This window comes from Mauremys mutica, chromosome 4 (genome assembly GCF_020497125.1).
Source record: "Mauremys mutica isolate MM-2020 ecotype Southern chromosome 4, ASM2049712v1, whole genome shotgun sequence".
Classification (NCBI taxonomy): domain Eukaryota; kingdom Metazoa; phylum Chordata; order Testudines; family Geoemydidae; genus Mauremys; species Mauremys mutica.
Window position 1 is genome coordinate 66,556,608 of NC_059075.1, and position 20,518 is coordinate 66,577,125.

Consider the following 20,518-nt stretch of genomic DNA (forward strand, 5'->3'; position numbering starts at 1 on the left):
TAGTGCTTAGATGAAGGCATTTCCTCCTTTGCATGCTTTGTGAAGCTTAATCCATTCATGTTTGTAAGGCATGTTGTGATTCTCTGTTGAAAATGTTATGCCAACACAAAGTATTTTTCATTTGCTTTGCAGAGGATGAGGACAGCGAGTGTCTTAATGGAGACGAAGTGCACCCTTCACCTGGGCGCACCCCATCATACCTCTGCATCCCTTTTCAGAAGAGCGGAGACTTGGATGGCCCACCCAGTGATGCCAATGAGGAGTCCACCCCCATGAATTCTGCCACAAGCACCCCTCAGCTCACGCCCACCAATAGCCTTAAGCGGGGTGGCTCCCAGCATAAGCAGTGGGAGGTTGCCTTGCTTGGTTGCGGAGCAGTGCTGGCTGCTGCAGGCCTGGGCTTTGATCTGTTGGAGGCAGGCAAGTGCCAGTTGCTGACCCAGGATGAGCTGGAACCACCAAAGGAGGAGAAGAAGAAGCGTGACAGTATTTTCCAGCGGTCTGGGCGCCCACGCAGAAGCACCAGCCCACCTTCCCGGAAGCTCTTCAAGAAAGAGGACCCCCTGCTACTGCTGGGCGAGCCATCCACCTCACTGACCCTCCTCTCCCTGTCTTCCATTTCTGAATGTAACTCCACCCGCTCTCTGCTGCGCTCAGACAGTGATGAGATTGTGGTGTATGAGATGCCCATCAGCCCTGTGACAGTCAAGGCTCCCTTGCCAGTAGTTACCAACCCGCTGGTCAATGTACGCATTGAGAGGTTCAAACAGGACCCCAACCAATCCCTGACTCCCACACATGTGACTCTCTCTTCCTATGCCCAGCAAAGGGGGCACAGGCGAACCCCTTCTGATGGGGCCATCAAAGTAGCTGGACTGGTTGCCAATGGATGCTCTCCCAATGGGTGCACTTCCAGTAACTCTTTAACTGGTGCACTGGGCACAGGTAAGTTTCTCCTTCTCCTCTTTCTCAGTCTTCAGGATGAAGGCCAGACAGTTGGTGCAGTGGTTCTCCTATCCCTCCCTCTTGTGCCTTTGTTCATTGAGAGAGTGAGTACTCTGTGTTTATATAGTGCCTAGCACAATGGTCTGTGGTAAAGGCTCCTAGGCATTACCTTATACTAATAATAAATAAAATAATACTCTAATCCAGCAGTTCTCAAACTGTGGGTTGGGACCCCAAAGTGGGTCATGACCCTGTTTTAATGGGGTCGCCAGGGCTGGCTTAGACTTGCTCGGGCACAGGGCTGAAACCGAAACCCAAGCCCCACTGCCCAGGGCCGAAGCCAAAACCTGAGGGCTTCAGCCCTGGCTGGCGGGGCTCAGGTTACAGGCCTCTTGTCTAGGGCTGAAACCCTGGGGCTTTGGCTTTGCCACCACCACCCCCGTCCCCACCTGGGGCAGCGGAGCTCAAGCAGACTCAGGCTTCGGTTCCCCCTCCTGGGGTTGTGTGTTATTTTTATTGTCAGAAAGGGGTTGTGGTGCAATGAAGTTTGAGAACCCCTGCTCTAATCAGTTCAGGCCTGGTGTCACCACTGTGCAACTTTGGGCAAGTCACATAACCTCTGTCTCTGTTTCCTCATCAAAGGGTATTGTGAGGCTTACTACATTAGTTTCTTAGACAGAAGGCATTATCCAAGTTTAACATCTGTAGTATGCAAAGTCATGGACAAATTTTTAAAGGAGAGAGTGGTTACGGACCTTGAGGCCGATGGCAACTGGGACAAATTACAGCATGGTTTTACGAAAGGTAGATCGTGCCAAACCAACCTGATCTCCTTCTTTGAGAAAGTAACAGATTTTTTTGACAAGGGAAATGTGGTGGATCTAATATATCTTGATTTCAGTAAGGCGTTTGATACGGTACCGCATGAGGAATTACTGGTTAAATTGGAAAAGATGGGGATCGAAATGAAAATCCAGAGGTGGATAAGGAGCTGGTTAAAGGGGAGACTGTAGAGGGTCGTATTGAAGGGTGATCTGTCGGGTTGGAGGGGGGTTACCAGTGGAGTTCCTCAAGGTTCGGTTTTGGGTCCGATTTTATTCAATCTATTTATCGCTGACCTCGTAGGAGTGGGCTGATAAAGTTTGCGGATGACACAAAGTTGGGAGGTATTGCCAATTCGGAAAAGGATTGGGATATCCTCCAGGGAGATTTGGATGACCTTGTAAACTGGAGTATTAGTAACAGGATGAAATACAATAGTGAAAAGTGTAAGGTTATGCATTTAGGGATGACTAACAAGAATTTTAATTATAAGCTGGGGACGCACCAGTTGGAAGTAACGGAGGAGGAGAAGGACCTAGGAATCCTGGTTGATCGTAGGATGACTATGAGTAGGCATTGTGATGTGGCCGCTAAAAAAGCTAATGCGGTCTTGGGATGCATTAGGCGAGGTATTTCTAGTAGAGATAAGGAGGTGCTAGTCCCGTTCTATAAGGCGTTGGTGAGACCTCATTTGGAGTATTGTGTGCAGTTTTGGTCTCCCATGTTTAAGAAGGATGAACTCAAACTGGAACGGGTACAAAGAAGGGCCACTAGAATGATCTGAGGAATGGAAAGCCTGTCGTATGAAAGGAGACTTGAGGAGCTCGGTTTGTTTTCCTTAACCAAAAGAAGGATAAGAGGAGATATGATTGCACTCTTTAAATATATCAGAGGGATAAATACCAGGGAAGGAGAGGAATTATTTCAGCTCAGTGCTAATGTGGACACGAGGACAAACGGATATAAATTGTCAGTCAGGAAATTTAGGCTTGAAATTAGACGAAGGTTTCTAACCATCAGAGGAGTGCAATTCTGGAACAGCCTACCGAGGGAAACAGTGGGGGCGAAGGACCTCCATGACTTTAAGATTAAGCTAGATAAGTTTATGGAGGAGATGGTATGATAGGATAACGGGTTTAGTCAATAGGTCAATAACATGCCACAATGGTAATTAGTACAAAGGGTCAATGATAGGATATTGTTAGCCTTTTTCCAGAGGGTCTGGCTGGAGAGTCTTGCCCGCATGCTCGGGGTTCAGCTGATCGCCATATTTGGGGTCGGGAAGGAATTTTCCTCCAGGGTAGATTGGCAGTGGCCCTGGAGGTTTTTCGCCTTCCTCCGAAGCATGGGGCAGGGGTCGCTTGCTGGTGGATTATCTGATACTAGAAGTCTTTAAATCATGATTTGGAGCATTCAGCAGCAGAGTCAAGGGAGAGAATTATTTCAGGAGTGGGTGGATCGGCTTATGTGGCCTGCATCTTGCAGGAGGTCAGACTAGATGATCATAATGGTCCCTTCTGATCTTGAATTCTATGATTCTATGATTCTATAACGTCACTTCTGTTGTTCATTCCTGAGAATTCCACCTTCACGCTTCACCCTTCCTTAAGTTCCCCTTATGCTTTCAAGGCAACTTCTATTCTGAAAGCCAACAAAAAATGGACCTGAGGCCTTCTGGACTGAGCCGGTGCCACTTTTTGTTCATTGGCAAGAGGGTTCATGTTGGGGAGTACAAGATGTGCTCTGCCGCCAAACCTTTACCAGGGACTGAGCCTCCACAACATCCCAAATTCCTTACCAGTATGGGGGGAGAAACACTGGAATTGTTCTCTGAGCCAAGTGGCTGTAGCTACTTAGAACAACTGCAGCCTGCCAGGACAATGGCTTGTTGTATCAGGGTCTGTAGTGAGATACAAGTTAACATAGTCATTTATGCTCTTAAAAATAGCTTTAGTGAAAATTTAAAACTTCATTTATTGAACAATAAATTCTGCTTTGGAATTCTTCACCATATACAAATTCATATGATGAGACATTGTGCTTATTGTGTATATTCTATTAAAATACATTAAATGAACATTAAGATGATAGAGTGAAGCATCCCAGAGCCACTGAGTGACAAGATTAAGGTTTCCTACTCAAGCTTTAAGTGATCTGATTATATAGCATTGGAGCAGTTGTATCTCACTAGTGCGTCCAGAATAGTCCAGGAGCCAGTGGACCAGTCCCTTATCTCAAATCAATACAACAGGGCTATAGACTTCTTTGTTGTTTGGAGAACTATATTTGTCTCCTCTTAATAATTTGTCCACACTGGAACTTCTGTTCCCAACTCAGTGTTTCCTATATTTATTAATGCAATACCAAAATTGTCTAGGGAAAAGATCAAAGCTCCCCCAAGCTCCCAGTGGTCTACCTCACATAGTGTTTCAGATGAAAACTGAGGGGTTCTGAATTTTGGATATATTACCTTATTTTTGCACATGCCTTTAGTGTATCTGGGCATTAAAGCCAGACAGATGCCTTAAATAACTCCAGCTTAACTGATGTGTCTTTTTTCTCTCTTTTTCTCTCTCTTTTTGGATAGGTGTATTAAAAACTCCCAGCCCAAGCCGAGATCCAAATGAGGTCCCTCGCCTGCCAGACCCCAACCTTGTCTTTCCTCCAACACCAAGACGCTGGAATGCACAGCAGGACTCCACACTGGAAAGACCCAAGACCTTGGAGTTCTTGCCAAGGCCCCGCCCTTCAGCCAATCGGCAGCGGCTTGATCCCTGGTGGTTTGTGTCACCCAGCCAAGCCAGGGGTGAATCCTCTGCCAACAGTTCAAGTACTGACACCCCAAGCAATCTGGACTCCTGCTTTGCTAGTAGCAGCAGCACCGTAGAGGAGAGGCCAGGACTTACTGCTCTGCTTCCTTTCCAGGTGGGTGTTCCTGTAGAGGAGCGGATGCTATTAGATATAGATGTTGAGGGGCAGAGCCAGGACCACACGGTTCCGCTATGCAGAACTGAACTTAAAACAACCAAACCTGCAGCATATGAACTGAAACAAGAGTTCTGGTCTTAGCATGAAATCCATTAGGGGGCAGTAAGCCTCTTTAGAGTCAATCATACTACTTGCACTGAGAATGCACTTTGAAGACAGATAAAATGGAGGGATGCTACTGAGATCATATAATGGTGCTGCCTCTATTGAAAATGTGTTGTCTGACTGCCTGATTTTTATCTGCAGTTGGATGTAACTGGGCAACTCAAAGCTGCTGACTTTTGCTGTGGGGATTTTCTGTAGTCTTCCTTATCTTGTCGTTGCAGTTTGAAACGACAATAAGCAAAAATGATCATATCAAAGTCTCTATATTTGACCTCTCAGAGTTTGACAAATGTTGTATATTGATATATATCCCAGTATTGATCCTGAGATCCCAAGTATTACACTATATCAGGCACTGGTGTTTGGTATTTTCCCAAGGCTGTCCAAATGGGAGAAATAGCAAATATTTGGAGATTTGCTTCACTGAATCCCATTCTTACGGCAGGGTTGGTCTGGCATCTACCCGCTACTCCAGCAGAAGCACCTGGCCCACACATGCTTGGATTTTATAGTCTCGAATAAATTCTTTGTTAAATGCTCCTCAGATGCAGTTTTCATCTGGAAATCTGACACATTCCATCTAATCAAATCTATCTAATTTATATAATATAATGTAGTCCCTTTGTATGAGTGGACCTGTAGCTAGAACAGTAATTCACTCTTTCTGTTGAGTTCTGTGTGACCTCAAATGCAGGCTCTCCACACTGATGATGTATAACAAAACCATCAGCATTAGGAACCAGACAGTATGTTTGGCTTGCAGAAGGAACTCAGTGTATTCATTAGTGAGGTTCTTCCTCACCCTGTCAATGCTAGGAAAATCAGGTATGTAATCCTAATGGCTTGCTTCCATCGAAATCCGTGGGAGCCAGATCTAGCACTGAGGCCTCATATCATGTAGAAAATATGTATCTGGATTAAGCTAAAGTCCTAACCAGTTCCATTCTTTATCCTATCCTGTTCCTACTCCTAGATCTTTTATCCTGGGTTAATGTCTTTCCTACTTTAATCTCTTTTTTTTCTGTCCTTTTGTCAGTAGCTGGGATGCTCCAAATCTCCAATAGAGTTCTTAGATACAATTCACTAGGTGCCAGGAAGCTAAGAGCCAATTGGAAGAGCACAAATCCCCATTGCTACTTTTCTCCACATGTTGCCAAATGGAGAAATCTCAGATCAGTCCCAGTATTCAATGTAATAATGGATTAATGTGTTGCTCTAACCAATCATTCTTGAGAAGGGGAAGGTGGGCAATGTAAATCCATTACGGGAAAACTACCGTTCAGGTAAATATATTAGTTCTTTGGCATCTGAATAATTCATGTGCCAGTTGCCAAGCAAGGGAAGGGAAAGTGCATGACGTGGAGTTTCACTTGAGTTGTCCAAGAAATAATGGCAAAAGACTGGGGTAAAAGGTGTTAAGGTTCAAAAATAGTTTCCAAAAAGAAGGGGGAAATGGCAAATGTTGGTATCTGCGATAACAGCAGCAAATAGTGGTGCTAAGAGAAAATATATTTACATCTGAGAAACTCCACTCTTTTTAAAAACTGCTATCTAGGAATTGAATTGAATAAATAACATTTTCAAAGTAACTCCCACATTTGTCTTTGTGGATCTCTTCTACTTTTGTTTCTTTTCTTACCCAGTCCCATCAGTTCATTCTCTTTTCTGTTACTCTAACTCACAAAGTGAGATGCTGAATTAGGAAATCAAAAAACTCTCTTGGGCCCTTATAATATGGTGCCTTGAAGATTTTGATTGTCCTTTGTTCTCCTTGTTCATCCTGTACATCCAGAACAACCAAAACCTAAGAACCACAGGTCTCCTTTGATTAATCTCTGGTAAACTGAAAAACTTTATTGGAGAGTTGACCTTTATGTAAGAAACCAGATTGGCAGTAGCTGCAGCCTCTTCCCAGACCAGCTAGATGATCCTGCTCTGCCATCAAAGAGATCCCATGCCATCTCCCTGAGTTCCACATCAGTAGTACAATATTATTTTTCTTAGGGTATTTTTTTCAGTATACTGTTGTTGCCTCAGGTGGTTGTTGTGTATGGGACAGGGAGTCTCAGTGTATAGTTTCTTTTGTCCTACTGAATGTGGGATTGGATTGATTTGTGAACTGCATAGAACAAATGCTGCGTGGTTTAGTTTCAAAGAATCATAGAAATGCAGGGACGTCAAGAGGTCATCTAGTCCATCTCGTGCTCTGCGATAGGACCAAGTATATCTGGACCATCCCTGACTGTCTCACCTGTCCTAAGAAACCTCCAATGATGAGGATTGCACAACCTCCTTTGGAAGCCCAGTCCAGAGTTTAGCTATTTTTATAATTAGGAGGGTTTTTGGCATCCTAGGTTCCTTTATATTTCACATGTCTGCTCTCCTGGGTTTTGTTTCCTTTGAAAGGACCATCACTGCGGCTTTCAGTACTGTAGTATGCTTCATAGCATGTGAGATCAAATACCGGTACCTGACTTGCAGAGTTTATACCAGGGATAGGCAACCTATGGCACATGTGCCGAAGGCGGCACGCAAGCTGATTTTCAGTGGCACTCACACTGCCTGGGTCCTGGCCACCGGTCCGGGGGGCTCTGCATTTTAATTTAATTTTAAATGATGCTTCTTAAACATTTTAAAAATCTTATTTACTTTACATACAACAATAGTTTAGTTATATATTATAGACTTATAGAAAGAGACCTTCTAAAAATGTTAAAATGTTTTACTGGCACGCGGAACCTTAAATTAGTGTGAATAAATGAAGACTCGGCACACCACTTCTGAAAGGTTGCCGACCCCTGGTTTATACCTTCCCATTAATTGAAACATGCACTGAATTGTCTCTGTTACTGGGGTAAAAATAAGCAAGCAGTTACCTTCTCTCAGTTATTGTTCTAAATCTCTGCTTTTAATGGCTTGCTCCATCCCTCTCATCTTCATCAGTTTATTATTTATTATTAATATTATCTATTTATTTGATTTGTGGTAGTGCCTTAGGGTCAAATTAGGGTCAGGAAATTGCACACACATAATAGATAGTGCCAGCTCCTAAAGGAGCTTATAATTTAGGCATAAAAAAGAGTCAACAAATGGAGAAAAAGTAACATCGAGGCTAGGCGGGGGTGGGTGGGCGGGCAGGGATGGACCAGGCAATAGTGAAATGATTTGTGTTTTTAGTACAGTAAGAAGCAGTCACAAGATTCCACATGCCTAATCACTGTTGAGAGGTTTGTTGGCATCACAGCAAAGGTGAGTATAAAAGGAGGAATTTGAAGGAGGACAGTGTAGTGGCTTTGTGCTTTTACAGGAATCATAGGAGTTAGAATGGGGGGAAGGTGCAACATTTTTTTGTGTGAACACTGGACTAGTGAGCTATGAGATGGCACAGCAAAGATAGAAATCAGCTTGATAATACTGTGCTGTTGGGTCTCAGATATTCAGGTATATAATGTAAAATAAGATAGAATGTATGTGCTTTATTTAAAAGATTCTGCTTATTTTTCCATTGCTGGAGTCTCAAAATAATCAGCATGTTTCTTGGCAGTTTATGACCTGTGTAGTTATTTGCCCTCAATCCAACCAGTCATTAGCTGCAAGACATATTGGCTTTTACTGCTGTTAATAATACATATACATAAACATGCAGATTAAAAAATGCTATATCATATATTTTAAAGCAGAACTGCACATTACCATGATGCACTTCTCTAGTTACAATACTGGTCTTTTAATCTATCTATATCTAATGCACTCATCACCATAACATCTGAGTGTCAGTATCTAGCAGTTAGAGTCCAGGACAGCAACTATTAGGAAAGCATGATGTATTCTTAGTGCTCAAAGCAGTGGATATTCTAAAAAGCTTCACCTCTCCACCAAAAATAAAAAGAAATGCTGTGTGGTTGAGTAATACATGAGGAGTCCAGGGGATGCTATATTGCCCAGGAATGCATGGAGTAGGGCTGACGGAAAATTTTCTGTTGAAACAGTTTTTGGATGGAAAATTGTTTCATCTAAAATTGAAATGAAATGCTAAATCAGTTCAGATAAAGAAATTTTTCACAAAAAGGCTTCCTGTGGAAACACATTTTTCATCAAAAATTTGAATGCCCAAACCCCCAGATATTTCCATTTTGAAATGCTGCCACAGTGCCTCATGAGAATTGTAATGTTGGCTAGATGTGGACTTTTGCTTAATTACACTGTTAGCTCCAGAGTTGATGGTTCAGCTGGACAAACAAATAGCAAGTGGGGATCTGATGCAAGTTTGAGGATAACCCAGTGGGGCATGCTTATTTTAATTCTTTGCAAGATACAGTCTCGTGTTGGGACAAATACCCCCCCTCACTGTATAGAAATGCTTTTGTAAAGCCTTGCCCACTTCGGGATTTTAGCCACCGCTGTAGCTGCAATAGGTCAAACTCCTAGTGTACACAATATGTACCAGTGCAACATGATTTGCATTGATGCAGCTTTATCCCAGTTTTAAGGGGATATATTTACAGCGATGGCCAAAATGCCAGGATAGACCAGGCTAAGTGTTTTGTGTATCTCATTGGGGAGTAGTTGAAACCTCTCCCCCTTTGTGCAGCTTGCTTACCTGCAGATGTCCTAATCTCCTGGTTGGGACCTTCCCAAGAGCAGATTATGAAGTCTGGGAAGATTTAACTGCTTCCCATTTTAAGGCCGTAGGAGAGAGAGCTGGCGTGTGGGTACAGGCCTGCCCTGGCCATATCCTTCTGCCTTCCAAAGTCTGCATCTTTGCAATAAAGGAAGAAAATGGGGTTGGGAGTGAAGTGGCAGAAGTATTCCAAACTCAGCTCAAATGAAACGCCACTCATACTAGATGATCAGAATATGATCACTTATGTTCCCTGGGATCCTTGGGCTTGGCTGCTCCTCACTGGAGTCCAAAAACACCCATGTCTTTGTTCTCGACTTCTCCTTGATAAGGCTCATATCCCTACTAGATTTCTTGAACTTGATTCTCCATTTAGGAGATCTTAGATGCTCTGGTGAGCATCTTGGGTTTGGCTTCTTGATGGGGGTGGCAGTAGCTCTCAAGTCCAGTCATTTGTGGCAGCAGAATGAACTGTGTCACAGTACATTGTGGAGCTCTTCGTAATATGGTTCTACTCCTTTCCCACATGCTTTGAGACATGAAATAGCCAGTTTTAAGCACTGTTACCACTGAGTATTTGCGTAGGATAGTTAATACCTCCCAGAACTGTTGTTTCGGGCTCTTAAACACAAGCAGATGTTGCTGCATCAGTAATGCTCTGGTCACATTTTCAAAGCTATCTCAGCAACCGTAACAGGTAGACATTTCCCCTTTTTAAAACTTAGATTCTGGAGACTAAAACAGCAGCATGGCAGAGGTGCCAGTATTGTATACTGTGATGTACCAGTTGAATTTGAGCTCTGCTTTGCAGAGATTGAAAGGTGTTCCTCTTTAAAATGGATCCGTCTGGGGGAAATGCTAGGGTGCTGAGTGGAAAAAGGATGTTGAGCACTTGCAACTCCCATTGAAGTCAATAGATGTCTCTGCATCTCAGGATTGGGCACCTTATTTAGAAGTTGAAAATACACTAAAGGTCTAAATACACTAAAATGTTTTAAATCTTGGGGTTGGATGATGAGTTTTCTAATGCAAGAGTTATTTTGGCTGAGCATCTGGAACTCCAAAGCAGATTCACCAGTGGGTCAGTTTAGTTTTGGGTGAGAACAGGCCAATGTTTAATTCAGAGAGGAACCGTCCCAATGTCAAATCATTTAAGTGGGAGCATCTAGGTAGAAAAGATGTTCCTCTGGTTCTGCTACCTATTGGCTATACACACAGTAAGGAAATGAGTGAACCCTTTTAGGCCCTGTTCCTGCAAAACTCTTGAGCACATACATCCATTCCCATTCAGCAAACCCTTTCCAGTGAAGTCAATGGCACTGAAGTGCTTTGCTGACGTGAGGCCTTAGAGCTCTTCTGTGCTAAAGTGGAGGGTTGTGTTCCTATCTGTTCTAACCAGGCTGTTCTTCTTAGGATATGTGTTAACTGCAATTAGATACCTGTGGCTGGCCCGTGCCAGCTGACTCAGGCTCACAGGGCTCAGGCTGTGGAGCTGTTTAATTGCGCTGTAGATGCTCCAGCTGCAGCCTGAGATGAGCTTTCAGACCCTCCCACCTTGTAGGGTTCTAGGGTCCGCACCCCAGCCCAAGCCTGGATGTCTGCACTGCAGTTAAACTGCCCCTTAGCCTGAGTCAGCTGGCCTGGGCCAGATGTGGGTTTTGAATTGCAGGGTAGACATAACCTTAGAGGAATGGCAGTGTATGACTGTCACTTGACAGGTGACTCCTTCCTCCAGTTCCTCAACAAGGCTTTAAGAAAATGCCAGCTTGTGTGTGCTTGTATCTGCTGACTGCTGCTGTGATGCTAGCTCTTACTACTTTGGGAAGTGGTGGTTTCTCTTGCCACAAGTGGAGGCACTGTTTCCATGTGGGCTGGTTGTGAGCTGTGAAGAGGCGTGGGTGGGTGAGGGGACAGAAGTGTCAGTAACCCTGATGCCTTTTTTCAGATTTATTTCCCCCACCCTCTTGCAGAATACACACTCAGGATAGAGTTCTGTCTTGGCTACAGTTGCCAAGCCCAGCAACAGTCAATACCCTCTCTTGGTCTGATGCTAATCAATCTCTTGTGCCACCTTCAGCTACTTGCTGCTGGTCCAGCACAGTATTTGTTGATGTGTATAATTTGTTCACTGTAAATGTGGGGATGTTTCTGGTGCATCTGAGATGTTTTGCCTGAGCTATGTGTTGAGTGGTTTATATGGAGTAGGTCAGGGAAATCACTGTCCTTTTAACTGTTCTGTGTATCTGAAAGGTCATTATCTTCTCAGCCAGGGATATATTTTCTGCCCTTTTTATGCAGTATATTTCTCCTCTGTTTGCCTTATCTACAAGCTGTGAAGCTGATCTTGCTCTCATTAAATTCAAAGGCAAAAATCCCATTGACCTGATTCTGCTGTATTACAATGCTGTAAGTATGGATTAATGCCATTAAACTGGAGTAACTGGAACAGAATCAGGCAAACAGATTTCAGGGTTGTATGATCATGCCCTTATGCTCAGTCTTTTGAGGTGCAGAACTCCTTTCTGCTCCTGTTGAAGTTAGTTAGGAGTAAAGGGTGCTGGACACCTCATAAGCACCATGTACCCTGCAGGATTGGACCTTTATTATGACCTGCTAATTACCTCAGTTTGCAGTGTGGCTTATCTCTCCTATCTAGGGTCTTCACAAATTTGTCATTATAGGGAGCATTAGAAGGTGTTCTTTGCCCAAAGTACACAGTATATTTGTCAGCAGCAAAGTGGTCAAAACTGCAAATGCTAATTTCCTCCTGAAAGTTTAAATAAATCAATTGAGGCCAGTCTCCTTATTTGTGTGTGTGATGACTTATTGTTAAATGAAGTGATTTGTTGGAGCCTTCCTTTACTTCTTTTCAGCAGCAAGCCTATGGGGAAAATAAGACTGAATTCATTTTTTAAAAAGCTTTATTTGTGACACAGCTGTTGCCTCTGACCCATTGGGGCTTAAAAAAAGTAGTTAAATTTATATCAGTCTGGTTTGTTTCACTGTAGCTAACACATCAACTGATTACCCTTGTGTATAATCTACTGTATCTCTTTCCTCAGTTCCCTGTCAATGTATTGTGTGTATCTTGGATTTCAGTTACTTTTTGTATTAAGTTCTTTTGTTGTAGAATAATATTTAAATGACTCAAAGAGCTAATTAATGTTGTCAGGTTTTTTGTTCGTTTCTCTGCCTTTTTTTGGATGTACTGTAAATTGTAAACCAAGGATGCCAAGCAGGCTTGGTTCAATGGCTAAAATTATTATTGTATTACAGTGTAATGCTGATCTAGGCCTTGTCTGAACACAGAGCACAGAGACTTGAATAAAACTGTTGTCATTGACTTAAGGTTTTGAGTTTTTGTTCCATTTTTCAAGTATTTTTGAGCAGGCTTTGATAATTCTGACCATGACTGCAGAAAACTGATAGTCTTTGCTAAAGCAGGGCATGCCTCTACAGTGTCGCCCTATGTAGCTCTGCCAGTGCACCTCAGTTCAAACCTGCAGCATCCCTGCTGTTCCAGTCTTGGACCTCCACATAGTTCTGCAAATCCACCTCCGTGCTGACATGTAGCGCCACTGCTGTTCCATTCCTGGTACTCAGTACAGCTTTGCCTCTCAATTCTGACCTTCAAGACCATCTGCTAACCTAATCCTGGACTGCCTTTGAACAGACTGCTTAATTGTATGTTGTTTTTTATTAAGGCTAATGTTCATATAGGAATTAGCTAAGACTATCCTTCTCCTTATTCTACATATGACGAAGCAAAAATGTGACTACAGCTGTCCAGAGTCGAAAGGCTAATGCAGTAACCCACTTGGCTCATGAATCGTGACATTTAGCAGATGACTTTTTAAATTTTAATGACAACTTTCTTTGGTCTTCCTATCATTTCACTGAACCCGTCAGACTGCTGCGTGGCAGAGGCCTTTTCAGAATCTTTACTCTGCTCTTGTATGGCAGATGGAAATGTGTAGGGATCTGAGTTTCAATCCTGGCAACATACTCTTCTCCTAATGGAAGGAGGCATCTCATACAGCTGTCAGGCAGCCCTCTGTAGTAAATTAATCCTATGGGCAGGCAAGTTACCTAGCTCCCTTTGAGAAGGAGGATTTTATAACATTAGGATGTGCCAGAAAGGGGATAAAACTGGGTGGATCGCTCCATCAAAAGTAAAAAGAAATGCTGGGTGGTTGAGTGATGCATGAGGGGTAGAGGGGATGTTGTTATATAGCCCAGGAATGCATGGAGTAGGGTTAGTTGAAAGTTTTCTGTTGAAACAGTTTTTTAATGGAAAATAGAATTTCATCTAAAATGGAAACAAAATTCTAAATCAGTTCAGATAAATGAAAATTTTCACAAAAAGGTATCCTGTGGAAACTTTTTTGATGTTTTTCATCAAAAATGTGAATGCCCAAACCCCAAATATTTCCATTTTGAAATGCTGCTACGGGGTGCCTCATGGGAGGTGTAGCTCGGGTAACTTATGCTCCCATTCCCCGCAAAGTCCATCTGGGCAACCTGCTCCATAATCTCCCATGATGCACAGTGGCATTGTGACTGCCAGGAAGCACCACTTCCCCTCACCAAGAGGCCAGGCCGTGGCGCAGCATAGCAGAAGCATTCAGATGAGGGAACACAGCCTATAGAGAAGAATGGGAGCATGGGGCACAGCAGCAGCAAAAACTCAAAATTCCTTGATGTTGGCGTCCATTTTCTGACCAGCTGTAGTAGACGAAGGGTCCTTGAAGGAATGATCTGTTATTGAGTGTGCACCTCACATTAAGAGGCAGCGTGAGTGGGGGCACTAGGGCTGAGTTATACACAGAAAAAGGACCCTGAGGAGCTACTCTGTGACTGAGTAATATAATTATTTTTCTGCTTATAAAAGGAAGGTGGACACATTCTGGAGTACAGCTTCTCATGTGATCTCTATGCTTTATACAAGATCAGGTGTAGAGGTGAACATGTACTATGTTTACCCAGGTCCCTTGGAGGCTTTGATTTACTGAAGCATCAGAGCAGCCAGCAGATGGCACATGCTAGAACAGCTCATTTAATTATCTTTTCTTTTTTTATCAGAAGAATATATTTCTTTGAGGAAACTCCTAGCAGCTTTCTAAGCAGATTAAGGAGACAGAGCCCAGACTTCTCCATCTGATCCAGCTTCAGCTTAATAAAATAACATTAATCTCCTGCTTTTTTTAATTAAATGTTTACTTGCTTAGCTCTTCTTAAACATAAGGGAAGTGGAGAAAAGCAATCTCAGTAAAGCACCCCCTGTGCTTAGCAGACACCTAATTGATTGCATAATGATAGGTTTGCTTGGAAGTTCTCACTGCTGGCTAGTAAGTTGACATCATCATTTTAGGGAGTTTGCAGACTTTAGTGAAAGTGCTGGAGTGAATGTGCAGCTGAACAAATGTTACTGTAGTTTAAGCAGGGCTCACTGAGGCAGCTGAAAGTGTGATTATGTGATTGGCTTAGCTATGACAGTAGGGAAAATGGGAGACAGAGATAAGATTGTAGCTAGTGATGGATAAAACTGCAAATGGTTCAGTTAAGTTTCCAAACTTCTGAATGCTTATCTGAACCCCATCTTGATGTCCTGAGAAACTGGCCTGGGCTGGAAATTAAGAATGAGCCCTCTTGTGTATGATATGCTGAAACTTCAGATTTCCATTTGGGAGGGAAACACTGGGTGGAATAGCCTTTGACTTTGACACTTTTGGTCCTGGCTGGGACCCAGAACTGTGGTGGTGTCTGAAAATTAGAGCTAATCCTGAGCTGGTAAATTAGAATCCCAATCTGAATTGCCACTAATTTCTCAGGGTTGTTTGCATCGCAGGTTTTGGTTTGGGGACAAAAAGTTACCTCAATTTTTCCAGAAGTTTGGGTTTGTGTTTTGGGCAGGATTCGGTTGTTATTTTATTACAATCAGTTTGTTCCCTCTCTGATGTGAACTCCCTTCATCTGCCAGAGCAGAAAAGTATTGCAGTCTCAAAGGAAACTTCAGTTGGCTGGTGGGGTGAAGCTGTAACCAGCTTACAAAGAGAAGAATGGGTAGTTGGTTATATTTTTGACTCACAGGATTCTACATATTCCATGGAAACTTTCTATGAGATTCTGGCATACAGGCTACCTCTTAAAGCTGCTTAATCTGGAGCCTTACTATATCACATATGATTAGTGCAGTTAAATCCTCCTTAATTAACAAAGAACAAATCCTTCAACAAAATATCCAAGTGCAGTGAAAGGTGGTGGGATCAAAGATGGCACTTTAACATAAATACAAGAGAGAAAAAGACTATACCACCACTATTAATTATACCCAGAGCCCCATGTATTTGCTGTGGAATTCACCCCTTGCCACAAAAATTATGCTCCTGAATCTCAGCCCTCATTTTAAAACCAAGTTTCTATCTCTTACGGTTGCCAACATAACCTTGAATATGCAAGCAAAGTGTAAAGTGATAGTATTGCATCTGAGACTGCAGCTAACCTGTGCTCAGAGCGCTAACTGCTGTGAATATCACATTCATCTCAATTTGCACAGCTGTGGATCTTGTGAGACAGTGGTTGTGAATCCATGACTGTGCTAAATTCTGTGGCATTTTTCCAGAATGCCACAGAATTTAGCATTTCTATCATAGAATTCACCATTTTGATGCAGAATTTTGTTTTCTGGCTCCCTGACCTACTGGGACCTGACTGTAGCTGCCTCAGTCATGCTCAGTCTCTAGCTTTTCTCACAGTGTGCAGTTATTTGGATAGGATTAGGGAGCATGCTCCCAGCAGTGTTCAATAGAGCTGGGCAGCAGGGATCAGGGTCAGGGAACCAGAGCTGCAGTCCAGCTTGCAGCCAAGGGGTGGGGGTTGGGGGAGTCAGAAGTATAAACTAGGCAGCTTAGGCCTGGTCTACACTACGCGTTTATACTGAATTTAGCAGCGTTAAACTGATTTTACGCTGCACCCGTCCACACAACGAAGCCCTTTATATCGATATAAAGGGCTCTTAATACAGATATCTGTACTCCTCCCCGACGAGGGGAGTAGTGCTCAAATCGGTATTGCCATGTCGGATTAGGGTTAGTGTGGCCGCAAATCGACGGTATTGGCCTCTGGGAGCTATCCCACAGTGCACCATTGTGACCGCTCTGGAAAGCCATCTGAACTCGGATGCACTGGCCAGGTAGACAGGAAAAGCCCCACGAAGTTTTGAATTTCATTTCCTGTTCGGCCAGCATGGAGAGCTCATCAGCACAGGTAACAATGCAGTCTCCTGAGAATCGAAAAAGAGCTCCAGCATGGACCACACGGGAGGTACTGGATCTGATCGCTGTATGGGGAGAGGATTCCGTGCTAACAGAACTCATTTCCAAAAGACGAAATGAAAAAACATTTGAAAAAATTTCCAAGGCCATGATGCAGAGAGGCCACACCAGGGACTCAGTACAGTGCCGTGTGAAAGTTAGAGCTCAGACAAGCCTACCAGAAAACCAAAGACGCAAACGGAAGGTCCGGGGCAGGGCCAAAAACATGCCGCTTCTACGCTGAGTTGCATGCAATTCTAGGGGGGTCCGCCACCACTACCCCACCCCTGTCCGTGGATTCCGAGGTGGGGGTGGTAATCGCAGCCATGGCTGAGGATTCTGCGGACGGGCAATATGAGGAGGAAGAGGAGGACGAGCTTGTAGAGAGCACACAGCACTCCGTTCTCCCCAACAGCCAGGAGCTTTTTCTCACCCTGACGGAATTACCCTCCCAGCCCTCCCAAGCAACTATCCCAGACAATGAAGCCATGGAAGGGACCTCTGGTGAGTGTACCTTTTGTAAATATAAAACATAGTTTAAAAGCAAGCGTTTTTTAATGATTAATTTGCCCTGAGGACTTGGGATGCATTCGCGGCCAGTACAGTTACTGGAAAAGTCTGTTAACATGTCTGGGGATGGAGCAGAAATCCTCCAGGGACATCTCCATGAAGCTCTCCTGGAGGTACTCCAAAAGCCTTTGCAGAAGGTTTCTGGGCAGCGCTGCTTTATTCCGTCCTCCATGGTAGGACACTTGACCATGCCATGCATGTAGCAAGTAATCTGGTATCATTGCATGACAAAGCCTAGCTACGTATGGTCCCGGTGATTGCTGGCATTCAAGCAACATCCGTTCTTTATCTCGCTGTGTTATCCTCAGGAGAGTGATATCGTTCATGGTAACCTGGTTGAAATTCAGGAATTTAAGTAAGGGGATAGAGATGGCCATTCCTACTGGGCTGTTTGCCTGTTGCTTAAAAGAAATCCTTCCCTGCAGGTAGCCAAGCGGGGGGAAAAAGGGGGGCGCGATTGGCGCTGAGCTTTTCCACGTTTGGCTAGCAGGGATCTTTCCTGCTACCAGCCACACGGTTGGGGGTGGTGGTGGAAAGGGGGGTGTTTAGCAGTGATCTTCCATGATACCAGCCACGGGGTGGTTTCTGCTGCTGCACGTTAACAGGAAAGAAGCAGCACTCAATGGGCTTTGCTTGCTATTTGGGAAAGGAGGGCGCTGGATAGATGAAGTCTGCAGAAGACGAAAGACAATGGCTTACAATGGCTGCATGCAAGCAGAATTCTGATGCCCGGACCTGCGTCTGATCTGTAACACCAAAGCCGCAGGCACTCAATATTAAGATGCAAAATGCAACCTTGTAGTGAAAACACATGTGCTATGTAAGGTGAATAGTGTTGTTCACCGTGAAAGAGTATGACCATTGTTCTCTAAAATGTATCTTTTTAAATACTTCTCTCCCTTTTTTCCCTCCCTCATGCAGCTGCAAATTTTTCAAGCATCCCTACTCCGTCCCGAAGGCTATCTCAGATAAGGCGGCGGGAAAAAAAAGACACGAAAAGAAATGTTTTCGGAAATCATGGAAGTGACCCGCAATGAAAGAGCACATCTGAATGAGTGGAAGGACGTGGTAGCAAAGTACAGGAAAGATGCCAGTGACCGTGAGGATAGGAGGGACGAACGTGAGGATAGGAGGGATGCTCGAGATGAGAGGTGGCGGCAGGAAGATCAGCGGTGGCGGGATGCAACTCTGGGGCTGCTGCGTGATCAAACTGACATGCTCTGGCATCTGGTGGAGCTTCAGGAACAGCAGCAGGATCACAGAGTGCCGCTGCAGCCCTGTATAACCACCCTCCCCACTCGCCATGTTCCTTAGCCTCCTCACCCACCAGACGAGTAAGAACTCATGGGAGTAGGCTCCGTGCACCCGCCCACTCCACCCCAGTGGACAGCCCAACCAAAAGGTTCTCATTATTATGAAATTATGAAATTTTTATAGTGGCCTTTTACTTCCCTACTATTCTCCTCCGAAACCCCACCCAGGCTACCTTGTCAGTTCTCTCCCTCTTTTTATAATTAAGTAATAAAGAATACATGATTTTTAAACGAGAGTGACTTTATTTCCTTAGAAAGCAAGCTGTGATCGAAGAGGGGGTGGGTGGCTTACAGTGAATGAGTCAATCAAGAGGAGGAGGGTTTCATCAAGGAGAAAGAAACAGAACAGTCAGACTGTACCCTGGCCAGTGAAGAAACTGGTTTTCAAAGCTTCTCTAATGCGCACCGCTTCCTGGTGTGCTCTTCTAATCGCCCTGGTGTCTGGCTGCGCGTAATCAGAGGCCAGGTGATTTGCCTCAGCCTCCCACCCCGCCATAAAGGTCTCCCCCTTACTTTCTCAGAGATTGTGGAGCACACAGCAAGCAGCAATAACAATGGGGACATTGGTTTGGCTGAGGTCTGAGCGAGTCAGTAATGTGCGCCAGCGTGCCTTTAAACAGCCAAATGCACGTTCTACCACCATTCTGCACTTGCTCAGCCTGTAGTTGAACAGCTCCTGACTACTGTCCGGGCTGCCTGTGTATGGCTTCATGAACCATGGCATCAAGGGGTAGGCTGAGTCCCCCAGGATAACGACAGGCATTTCAACATCCCCAACTGTTATTTTCTGGTCTGGGAAGTAATTCCCTTGCTGCAGCCGTTTAAACAGAGTAGTGTTCCTGAAGACGCGAGCGTCATGAACCCTTCCTGGCCATCCCACGTGGATGTTGGTGAAACGTCCCTTGTGATCCACCAGTGCTTGCAGCACCATTGAAAAGTACCCCTTGCGGTTTATGTAGTGGGTGCCCTGGTGCTCCGGTGCCAAGATAGGGATATGGGTTCCATCTATCGCCCCACCACAGTTAGGGAATCCCATTGCAGCAAAGCCATCCACTATGACCTGCACGTTTCCCAGAGTCACTACCTTTCGTAGCAGCAGCTTAGTGATTGCTTTGGCTACTTGCATCACAGCAGCCCCCACAGTAGATTTGCCCACTCCAAATTGATTCCCGACTGACCGGTAGCTGTCTGGCGTTGCAAGCTTTCAGAGGGCTATTGCCACTCGCTTCTCAACTGTGAGGGCTGCTCTCATTTTTGTGTTCTGGCGCTTCAGGGCAGGGGAAAGCAAGTCACACAGTTCCGTGAAAGTGCCCTTCCGCATGCGAAAGTTTCGCAGCCACTGGGAATCGTCCCACACCCGCAAAACTATGCGGTCCCACCAGTCTGTGCTTGTTTCCCGGGCCCAAAATCGGCGTTCAATGGCTAGAACCTGCTCCATTACCAGCAGGATCTCCAAAGCGCAGGGGCTGCAGTTTGACAGAATTCTGTGTCCATGTCCTCATCACTCTCGTCGCCGCGCTGCCGTAGCTGCCGCCTCCTCGCCTGGCTTTGCAGGTCCCGGTTCAGCATTGAGTGCACGAGAATGCGCGAGGTTTTTAAAACGTCCATGATTGCTGTCTTGAGCTGAGCAGGGTCCATGCTTGCTGTGCTATGGTGTCTGCACAGTTCACCCAGGAAAAAGGCGCAAAACGGTTGGCTGCTGCTGCTTTCAGGGAGGGAGGGGTGAGGCTCTACCCAGAAGCACCCGCGACAATGTTTTTTGCCCCATCAGGCACTGGGATCTCAACCCCAAATTCCAATGCGCGGGGGAGACTGCGGGAACTATGGGATAGCTATGGGAT

At 44.7% G+C, this 20,518-nt stretch overlaps 1 protein-coding gene across 5 annotated transcripts in view; it reads left to right on the top strand.

Moving 5' to 3' along the window:
• The window catches only part of MAP3K9 (mitogen-activated protein kinase kinase kinase 9), a 105,566-nt gene that overhangs the window by 58,011 nt on the left and 27,037 nt on the right, over positions 1-20,518 (top strand). For 2 of the 5 annotated variants that reach the window (XM_045015794.1, XM_045015791.1), the window contains exons 10-11: positions 133-945; positions 4,355-6,417. In XM_045015794.1, coding sequence (XP_044871729.1) covers positions 133-945; positions 4,355-4,836 — 1,295 coding nt within the window. In that variant the 3' untranslated portion in view covers positions 4,837-6,417. Of the gene's footprint in view, positions 1-132; positions 946-4,354; positions 6,421-20,518 lie in introns of those variants that run through there. The other 3 variants (XM_045015792.1, XM_045015793.1, XM_045015790.1) reach the window with 2 other exon arrangements.